Here is a 9,991-nt window from a genome sequence, read left to right as displayed (position 1 = left end):
AAAAGCATCTCACTGCTCAGCCATCCATGAGTGGACCAGTCCTTCTCCCTGTCAACCCCAAACCATCACCCACCCCCTCCCTGAAATTCTTGAAAGATCTGGCCCATCTCATGCTCTGATCCCTTCCACTAGCCTTTTGGGTGACAGATACCTACCCAACTTCCTGTTTCTCTTCCTGTGGGAGTCTAGATTTAGGAAGTAAAGATCACAGGATGGGAAACAAAAGCTCCAGCCCCCAGGAGTTCTGGACACTGCGGGAGAGTGGGGTGACATGAGTGACTCCAAAGAACCAAGACTGCAGCAGCTGGACCTCCTGGGTGAGGCTGGGTTGGGACGCTGGGATTCTGGGAAGGGAGAAGGGATGGCCAGCCCTGGCCTCAGCCTGCCCAGGCTCTGAGTTCATGTCTATCCATTCAGAGGAGGAACAGCTGGGAGGCGTCGGATTCCGACAGACTCGAGGCTACAAGAGCTTAGCAGGTAGAGAGGAGTTAGCAGCTTGGGAGGAGAGAAGAGAGACTCCTGGACTCCTGGGTCCTGAGGAGCTGGACGCTGGGGCCTGGACTCTTGGGTCCTGGGGATGTGGGGCTGGGGGCCCGGACTCCTGGGAACTGGGGAGGTTGAGTTTGGGGCCTGAATTCCTGGTTCATGGGAAGGTGGAGGCTGGGGCCAAGACTCCTGGGTTCTGGGGAGATAGAAGTTGAAGCCTGGGTTCCTGGGTCCTGGGGAGGTAGGGTCACGGGCCTAGACTCCTGGGTTCTGGAGAGGTGGGGGCCTGGGCCTGGACTCCTGGATCATGGGGAGGTGGGGACTTGGGCCTGGGTTCCTGGGACCTGGGGATGTATGGGCTGGGACCCAGATTCTTGGGTCTTGGGGAGGCGGGAGCAGGTACCTGGGTTACTGGGACCTGGGGAGGGGAAGGCTGGGTCCTGGGTTCCTGGGTCCTGGAGAGGTGGGGGCTAAGAGCCTGGGTTCCAGGGACCTGGGGATATAGAGGCTGGGGCCTGGATTCCTGGGTCCTGGGGAGGTAGAACCAGGTACCTGGTTCCTGGGACCTGGGGAGGGGTAGGCTGGGAATGGGGTTTCTGGGTCCCGGGGAGGTGCGAGCTAGGGCCTGGATTCCCAGGTGTTGGAGTGGAGGGGGCTGGGGCTGGGGTTCCTGAGTCCTGGGGTGCTGAGAGATTCAGGCCAGGTTCCCCCTGGGCCAGGCTCAGGTGGGGACACTGGCAGGCTGACGCATGGATCCTCTCTCAGGGTGTCTTGGCCATGGCCCCCTGGTGCTGCAACTCCTCTCCTTCACGCTCTTGGCTGGGCTCCTTGTCCAAGGTCAGACGCAGGTTCTGAGGGTCTGGGGTCCCCAGGCCTAGCTTTTGGCTGTGGACACAGCCTGGGGCAGCCAGGTCTGGGAGGGAGGTGGGGTTGAGAGTCAAGGTGTTGTCCCTAGGGGTTTGTAGGGGCCTCTCCCACAGCTCCTCCCCACTCTAGGGCAGGAGAGGAGAGGGAGGAGGAGGAGGAGGAGGGGAAAAACCTGGCTCTCCTTGGCCTTCTGTGCTGCCTTCTCCGGGTGTCAGTTTTCCTCATCTTCAAAGGCGATTAACGGAGACCTTGGCTCTCACAAATGATGTCCCCGTGGGGCTCAGTTCAGGGCTTGGCACACAGTAGGTGTTTAATAATTGCAGTTCCTTTTCTTTCTTGACCCAGTGTCCAAAGTCCCTAGCTCCCTAAGTCAGGGACAATCCAAACAAGATGCGATCTACCAGAATCTGACCCAGCTTAAAGTTGCAGTCAGTGAGCTCTCAGAGAAATCCAAGCAGCAGGAGATCTACCAGGAGCTGACCCGGCTGAAGGCTGCAGTGGGTGAGCTTCCAGAGAAATCCAAGCAGCAGGAGATCTACGAGGAGCTGACCCGGCTCAAGGCTGCAGTGGGTGAGCTTCCAGAGAAATCCAAGCTGCAGGAGATCTACCAGGAGCTGACCCGGCTGAAGGCTGCAGTGGGTGAGCTTCCAGAGAAATCTAAGCAGCAGGAGATCTACCAGGAGCTATCCCGGCTGAAGGCTGCAGTGGGTGATCTCCCAGAGAAATCCAAGCAGCAGGAGATCTACCAAAAGCTGACCCAGCTGAAGGCTGCAGTCGATGGGTTGCCAGACAGGTCCAAGCAACAGGAGATCTACCAGGAGCTGATCCAGCTGAAGGCTGCAGTGGGTGAGTTCCTGGAACCAGGGCTCCTTGGGCCTGAGACGGTCATTGTGTGGTGTGAGTTTGCTTGTCACTGACCCTGCCTGAGTCACAGTTTCTTCATCTGTGAAATGAGAACACAGGGTAACTGTGATAATGGCACTCGGTGTTTACAGTGGGCCGGGTACACAGTAGGCACTGAATTAAGCCAGTCTCCTGCCTTCTGTTCTAAGTTCTAAAGCCCCGACTTCTCCTAGTCTGGAGGAGATGGGGCCAGGACTCCTAGGTTCTCATGGGAATTGGGGAGGGTCTCGGGAAGTGGGGAGGGGAATGGTCCACCCAGCGTGGACAGTGAAGGAAGGGCTCCGACTCTCAAGACCTTGAAGGCTGGACAGATACAGGAATATGGACAACCTCATCTGAGCCCAGCCCTGACCGGCCTCCCCCAACAGAACGCCTGTGCCACCCCTGTCCCTGGGAGTGGACATTCTTCCAAGGAAACTGTTATTTCATGTCTAACTCCCAGCGGAACTGGCACGACTCCATCACCGCCTGCCAGGAGGTGGGGGCCCAGCTCGTCGTAATCAAAAGTGCTGAGGAGCAGGTACACCTGGTGGGGGTCCCCATCCTGGCCTGGGGCATGGCTTCTGGCCAACAGGGGAGGAGATGCTGAAAGATGATTTTGCAGAAGAGGGGTTTTGTTCCACTTGGAAAGATGGGAAGAGAAGGATATGAATGAGGGAGTCCCAAGTACCCTTAGAGCAGATACAAACCAAGTCTGAACATGTGTGAAAGCTCTGGGGAAAATGTAAACTATAAGTAACCCCCAGTGGCATGCCACAAGTGGTTAACAACCAGCTCTCTGGGGGAGGAAGTCCTGATGCGTTCTGTTTGCCAATTTCCCTGGTGTAAATATTCCCATGGCGGCTGATTTCAAGCTGTCGATGTGATGTCACTCAGTGCAGAGCTGAAAGGAGATGTGCATGACCAGCAATTAGGAAATGGATGTGGCTCCAATACATTAAGCCCAGTTATGAGTAAATGTGTGCAGACGTGCACAGAATGTATAAAATGGATAAACACGCAGTGTTAGCAAGAGTGTGTGAGGAGAGTGTGAGGAGAGGCCAGCTGTGCATCGATGTGTGCACATCAGGGCACATGTGCTGTGGGATACACATGTAAGAGGGACTCAGACACGAGGGGACTTAGGACCCAGTGTACCGGAAGGCTGAAGGTTAGCCTACAAGCAGAACTTCTTGCCAAGAGATGGGGAGACAGAGCCTGGAAAATGGGAAGCAGAGCTCCCTCCTGACTCCTCCTCTACCCTCCAGAACTTCCTGCAGCTGCAGTCTTCCAGAAGTAACCGCTTCACCTGGATGGGACTTTCAGACCTAAATCACGAAGGCACATGGCAATGGGTGGATGGCTCACCTCTGTTGCCCAGGTAGACCTCAGAAGGGGCATTCCATCCGCTAGGGCTGGGGCTCTGCAACTCTGACTTGAACTTCCCCTGGGGATCCCTCCCCAACTCCCTGACACTCTAGACCCAAGAATCTGGGAGTTTTACTGACTTGAGGAAGGTGGTCTTCTTACCCACCTCCAGACAGCATGGCAGGTGCCTAAAATTCCGCCAGCAGAGCTGCAGGAGGAGCTTACCCCGTGGGTGGGTGTGTTAAAATATAGTGTATTAATAGGAAATCTGAGGTCTAGTAAGGCCACCAGCTCAGGAGACACCTACCATTGTGAGTAGCTTCTCATATACATAGATCCCTAGAGAGAGGACACATCACAGCTAGGGGCCACCTGGGGAAGCACCAGGGTCTGCTATGAGGCAGAGTGGTGGGGAGGGGTGACTGTGGGCCAGAGCGTTTATTATGGTTTGTATGGAAAGGAAAGGTCAAGGCCAGGTGAACAGGCTTAGGATTGGGAAGTATGAAGCATTTGTGGGCTCTGGGGCACAGGGGCTGCCCCTAGCTGTCTACCATCTGGCCTTGGGTTGATTAGCACAGGATAGTGGCTTGGAGTACAAGAGCCCAGTAAGGCAGGTGGCTGGGGTGTGGACTCCAGATTGGTTGGTTTGTATTTGAAAATCACACCCTCAATAGGTGGAGTCCACCCAAGGACAGGTTTTGAGAAGAGAGGCAGGAACCCAAGGCACCGTGAGTCAGGCATATTATCAGGTATGCAGAGGGATTCATGTCCAGCACAAACACGCAGGGCAGATGTTAAAGCACCAAGACGACAGAAGGTAGAAACACAGCTCATGTAGCCGGGGCGGGACAGAGGCTCACATTCTGCATGCGCTTTGCAGCTTCAAGCAGTATTGGAACAAAGGAGAGCCCAACAATGTTGGGGAGGAAGACTGTGCGGAATTTAGTGGCAATGGCTGGAACGATGACAAATGCAATCTTGCCAAATTCTGGATCTGCAAAAAGTCAGCGGCCTCCTGCTCCGGGGATGAAGAACGGTTGCTCTCCCCAGCCCCTACCACCCCAAACCCCCCTCCTGAGTAGCAGAACTTCACCCACTTTTAAGCTACAATTCCTTCTCTCCATCCTGCGACCTTCACAAAATCTCTGGGACTGTTCTCTGTCAGATTCTTTCTCCTTTAGAAGGCTGGGTCCACATTCTGTCCTTCTTGTCATGCCTCCAAGTTCCCCTGGTATAGAGCTTGTTTTTCTGGCCCATCTTTGGAGCTTTATGAGTGAGCTGGTGTGGGATGCTTTTGGGGGGGTGGACTTGTGTTCCAAGAATCCACTCTCTCTTCCTTTCCGAGATCAGAATATTTGGGTTGCCATGTGTAGCTTCTATGTCCCCTGCGGCGTTATCTCATATATGCAAACCTACAATCTGTTCAACTTCCACCTACCACTTCCTGCACCCCTTTGACTGGGGACTTACTGGTTGCAAGAGCTCATTTTGCAGGCTGGAAGTACCAGGGAATTAATTCCCCCAGTCTACCAATGGCACCCAGAGAGGCATGGAGGCTCCACACAACCGCTTCCACCTCCCACATCTTCGTCTTATACATGACTTCCAGTTGGCTGTTTCGAAGTTGTATTCTTTATGTTATTATTATTATTATTATTTTTCGAGATAGAGTTTCGCTCTTGTTGCTCAGGCTGGAGTGCCATGGCGCGATCTTGGCTCACCGCAACCTCCGCCTCCCGGGTTCAAGTGATTCTCCTGCCTCAGCCTCCTGAGTAGCTGGGATTACAGTCATGTGCCACCAGGCCCGGCTAATTTTTTGTGTTTTTAGTAGAGATGGCGTTTCTCCATGTTGGTCAGGCTGGTCTCCAACTCCCGACCTCAGGAGATCTGCCCGCCTCGGCCTCCCAAAGTGCTGGGATTACAGGTGTGCACTACCGCGCCTGGCCTATTATTTTTTGTAAGAATAAAACAGGTTTATTTGGATTTGGGAATCTGAATAGTTCTGTCTCTGCTACCTGATCTCCTCCTGCCATGAATTCAGGACCTAGAGAACTTTGGCTCCAGCTGTGAGGGCTCCTGCAGTTCTGGCTCTGGCTGCACCGGCCCCTGCTGCGGTCACTATTTCTTCCTCTACTTGGTGAACTGTGCCTCTCCTGGGTGCGGTGTGCACGCCCAGCTAATTTTTGTATTTTTGGTAGAGACGGGTTTTCAACATGTTGGCCAGGATGGTCTCTATCTCTTGACCTCGTGATCCACCCGCCTCAGTCTCCCAAAGTGTTGGGATTACAGGCCTGAACCACCGTGCCCGGCCTCTCCCCACGTTCTTGAACTCGGGCAGCACATTCTCCTAGAAATCTAGGAACTGTTGGTAGGTTTCTTCCTTGCTGTACTCCAGGCTTGCGTCGGGGTCATAGTCATCCCTCCTGCATTGCTCCATTCCAAACGCTGCAAACATGTTCTTAATAAGAAGGGTAGGACTGGATGTTGGGAAATTATGTTTACGTGAACATCTATCTCCAAATCTGCAAGCTCCTGTTTTACTGTAGAAGAAACAATTAGCTGGATCCTTCTCCATGACTCTGAAATCCAAGGCGGGGTTCCGGGTTTTGCCCTGTGGCGCCATTTTCCAACTCATTTTCAGCCTGATCCAGCATCTTCTGGACAGCTTCCTGTTTTTCTTTCTTCTCCTCTCGTTTCTGTTCCTCCTCTTCTCTCTCTTTCCTCTGCTGTTCTTCCCATTGTTCCTTTAACTTTCGCTCTTGTTCTTGCCGTTTTCGAGCCGCCTCTTCCTTTTCCTTCTTTATTCTGAACTCTTCCTGTGCCTTCTGCTCGGCAATCACTCCTCATGTAATCTTTGCCTCTCTCTTCCCCATAGCTTTTCTAGTTGTTGTTTTTCAATAGAAGTGTCCTCCTCCTTCTGTGAGAGTCCTGAGTCCCTCAGTGGAGCAAGTTCCTGCCGGCGTTTCTTTCGTTTCCTCTTCTTCAGGGCAGCCCTGTACTTTCTGTGGCTTGGTTTCTCTGGAAATGTCATCTTCTCGGGCGCAGCCATCTTGCCGGCACTGCCCCGCCCCTCTAGTTGTATCCTTTATAATAAACTGGTAAACATTGTAGCCGCAGATCCAGCCCAATCTGGTTCAACTTTGTGTAATAAAATGGCGAGTTGTTTTTCAGTTGCCTTGGACCCCCAGGTTGCAAGTTACGTACCCTGGGCATGCCCAGATGAACCAAGTGTGCAGATCCAGGCGGAACCTAAGTGCTCAGATGGAGGAACAGGGACTGAGTTAAGAAGTGGACACCACGTGGCATGATCTGTGATCCAATCAGATTGAGCCCTGGCATCACTCCAGGGCATGATCCAATCAGATCAAGCCTCCTGAATCCCCTCATTACAAGATCCAATCACATCATGCCTCACTACCCTCTTTGTATAAAATCTGCCCCAGCCCCCAGCTTGGAGAGACAGATTTGGGCCAGACTCATGTCCGCTTGCTTGGCTGCCTTGGAATAAATTTTTCTCTCTACAAAACCCCAGTGCTTCAGTATTTGATTTTCCACTGTGAGCCAGGGAACTGACCCAATTTAGTTCAGCAACAGCATAAGCAAAATGTTTTCCTAAGTTCTCTAAATAATTCTAGGAAATTACTGAACTTAAGATAGGCTTATCGGAAGCCCCAGTTTTTTGCCAGCCTGGCATAAGTGTGGGTAGACAGTGCAAAGGCACTGTCTTTGCACCTGGCATCTGAAGCGGGGTCAGTCTTTTGGGATCTAGTCCTTTAACTTGTGGAATGTGGTACTAATTCCAGGAAGCTAGTGTTAGAATTAGATAATTTTTTTCATCACTTCCCTTCTACTGATGTTGATCCCAAAGACGCTCCTTCATAAACAGCTTGTAAGTTAAATTCCATCTTGCTTAGAGTTGACCTTCAACAGGCAGAGGAACTGTGAGGCTTGTTCTGTGTCGTTTCCCAGAGGCTCCCAGGGGAATTGGGCCCAGTTGCCCTTTTCAGCTCATTGGTGCCTTTGTATTGGGTTCTTTCCTTTCCCTACCTGCTTCTCTTTATTCTCCCCGTTCCCTGCTGGTGCTTCTTGGAATCTCCTCCCAGATAAGCTACTTATATCCAAATCCTTGTCTCAAGCTCTGCACTGGGGGAAACCCAAGCCAAGCTTATAATATATTTTGATAACTACCAGGCATGGCTCTTTTTGTGTGTGAGATAAGGTCTTGCTCTGTCACCCAGGCTGAAGTGCTGAGGTGCAATCATGGCCTACTGCAGCCTTGACCTCATGGGCTCCAGTGATCCTCCCACCTCAGCCTCCTGAGTAGCTGGGACCACACTTGTACATCACCACATCTAGCTACTTTTAAAAAACTTTTTGTAGAGATGGGGTCTCACTGTGTTGCCCATGCTGTTCTTGAGCTCCCAGGCTCAACTCATCCTCCTGCCTCAGCCTCCCAAAGTGCTGAGTTTACAGGCATGAGCCACTAGGGCCTGCCTGGTCGTGGCTCTTCTCTATCAAAATGTTCTCATGTATTCTTGTGCAATTTTTGGATGATTTTTGAAACTACTCTGGCTTTAAAGGTTTTCATTTACTTGTGGAATAAGTCACGTGTGCACACAGAACCAAAACGTATCAATCTCTACAGTGAAAACTAAAGCTCATTCCGTCCCCATCTTCCCATTCTCAAGAGGTTACTGTCCCCACTTGTAGCTTTGCTATTTATTCCCAAGTAAAGAATATAACCTCTTTATTATATTCCAAATAATGAGCTTGTCAGGTTTGTTTTAAAACCTGTTTGGAAATCCTTCAATAGAATTTTGAAAATCTATCTGTCGAGTAGGTGGAGCCCAAAGGTTTTTTATTTATTTTTTTTATTTTTTGAGACAGAGTCTCACTCTGTTGCCCAGGCTGGAGGGCAGTGGTGCAATCTCAGCTCCCTGCAGCCTCTGCCTCCCGGGTTCAAGCAGTTCTCCTGCCTCAGCCTCTTGAGTAGCTGGGATTACAGGCACCCACCACCACGCTCGGCAATTTTTTTGTCTTTTTTGTAGAGACGGGGTTTCACCACGTTTGCCAGGCTGGCCTCGAACTCCTGACTTCAGGTGATCCACCCGCCTTGGCCTCCCAAAGTGCTGGGATTACAGGCGTGAGCCACCGTACCCAGCCTATGAAATTTTATTTTCTTTTACAAAGTAGATTCACCTTGTTGTGCAACCATCACCACCATTCATCTCACAAACTTTTTCATCTTCCCAAGTGAAACTCTGTTCCCAGGAAACACTGACTCCCTGTTCCCCATTCCCCAGCCCCTGGCACCCACCATTCTACTTTCTGTCTCTATAAATCTGACGACTCTAGGGAACGCTTATGAATGGATTCATACAGCCTTTGTCTTATTATGACTGGCTTATTTCACTTAGCATGTTGTCCTCAAGGTTCATCATGTTGTAGCATGTGTCAGAATGTCCTTTCTTTTTTTTTTTTTCTTTTTTTTTTTTTTTTTTTGAGACAAAGTCTCACACTGTCGCTCAGGCTGGAGTGCAGTGGTGTGATCTCGGCTCACTGCAGCGTCTGCCTCCCGGGTTCAAGCGACTCTCCTGCCTCAGCCTCCCGAGTAGCTGGGACTACAGGCATGCACCACCACGCCTGACTAATTTTTGTGGTTTTTTTTTTAGTAGAGATGGGGTTTCACCATATGGACCAGGCTGGTCTTGAACTCTTGACCTCGTGATCTGCCTGCCTTGGCCTCCCAAAGTGCTGGGATTACAGACATGAGCCATTGCATCTGGCCAGTGTCCTTCCTTTTTAAAGGATATATATATATCATATATATCAGATATATATGTCATATATATATGTCATATATCTGATATATATATATATATATATGCTGGTGACCACACAGGTTGTTCCAATTTGGAAAGAACCAAATTTAGGAATTTGGAAACAATTCAAAGCCATTATGAATATTTTATTTCCTCCTTGATGCCATTTGACTGTCTTTTGGTGAACTGTCTTTGACTGTCATTGAGGCAGACTGTCTGGCTTCAAATCCCAGATGTCCCATTTACTAGCTGTGTGACCTTGGGCCAGTTACATAACCTCACTGTGCTTTAGTATCCCCCATCTGCAAAACGGAAATCATATGATCTACCATAGGGTAGGAAGATTCAAGTGAATGAGTTTATAAACTTACTAGAAAAGTGCTTGACTATCATAGGCATTAAATAAACAAGGAATTCTGATTCAGCCTCAACTCCCAAAGTCAGCAAAAATTCTCATAAATGAGGACATCAGCAGATCACAGCAACAAAGCCTGTGGTCAGGGAGGATGATGGTTCCAGGAACTAGGGGTACTGCCTGCCCATCCCTGCCCTAGGTGGAGGGGTAT

At 50.7% G+C, this 9,991-nt stretch overlaps 1 protein-coding gene and 1 pseudogene across 6 annotated transcripts; one reads left to right on the top strand and one right to left on the bottom strand.

Annotated features, from left to right (window-relative positions):
• Positions 1–247: 247 nt before the first annotated feature.
• LOC102121984 (CD209 antigen) lies at positions 248–7,129 on the top strand. 6 transcript variants are annotated; one of them, XR_012428316.1, is made up of 7 exons: positions 248–317; positions 418–477; positions 1,252–1,323; positions 1,699–2,199; positions 2,699–2,776; positions 3,504–3,616; positions 4,484–7,129. XR_012428316.1 is itself a non-coding variant. In XM_005587789.5 (7 exons), the coding sequence occupies exons 1-7, from the start codon at positions 272–274 to the stop codon at positions 4,683–4,685; spliced, it is 1,146 nt and encodes a 381-aa protein (XP_005587846.1). In that variant the 5' UTR covers positions 248–271; the 3' UTR covers positions 4,686–7,129. The 6 variants fall into 6 exon arrangements, 4 of the variants coding, with proteins under 4 accessions (XP_005587846.1, XP_073881733.1, XP_045235363.1 ...); XR_012428317.1 differs by lacking the exon at positions 4,484–7,129 and adding an exon at positions 4,278–4,352; XM_005587789.5 differs by having other exon boundaries at positions 2,625–2,776.
• LOC102121214 (U2 small nuclear ribonucleoprotein auxiliary factor 35 kDa subunit-related protein 2 pseudogene) lies at positions 5,087–6,658 on the bottom strand (annotated as a pseudogene).
• Positions 7,130–9,991: the final 2,862 nt, after the last annotated feature.

The sequence above is a fragment of the Macaca fascicularis genome, chromosome 19 (assembly GCF_037993035.2).
Source record: "Macaca fascicularis isolate 582-1 chromosome 19, T2T-MFA8v1.1".
Taxonomy (NCBI): domain Eukaryota; kingdom Metazoa; phylum Chordata; class Mammalia; order Primates; family Cercopithecidae; genus Macaca; species Macaca fascicularis.
Note: the sequence above shows the minus strand (reverse complement) of the source record. Positions and strands in the feature narration are given on the sequence as shown.

Excerpts from the sequence above, each read along its gene's own strand:
- LOC102121984 (XM_045379428.3), top strand. The coding sequence starts at position 272 with ATGAGTGACTCCAAAGAACCAAGACTGCAGCAGCTGGACCTCCTGG. Across the intron at positions 1,324-1,698 it reads GGCTGGGCTCCTTGTCCAAG|TGTCCAAAGTCCCTAGCTCC; the intron begins GTCAGACGCAGG and ends TTCTTGACCCAG. Across the intron at positions 3,617-4,483 it reads GGCTCACCTCTGTTGCCCAG|CTTCAAGCAGTATTGGAACA; the intron begins GTAGACCTCAGA and ends TGCGCTTTGCAG.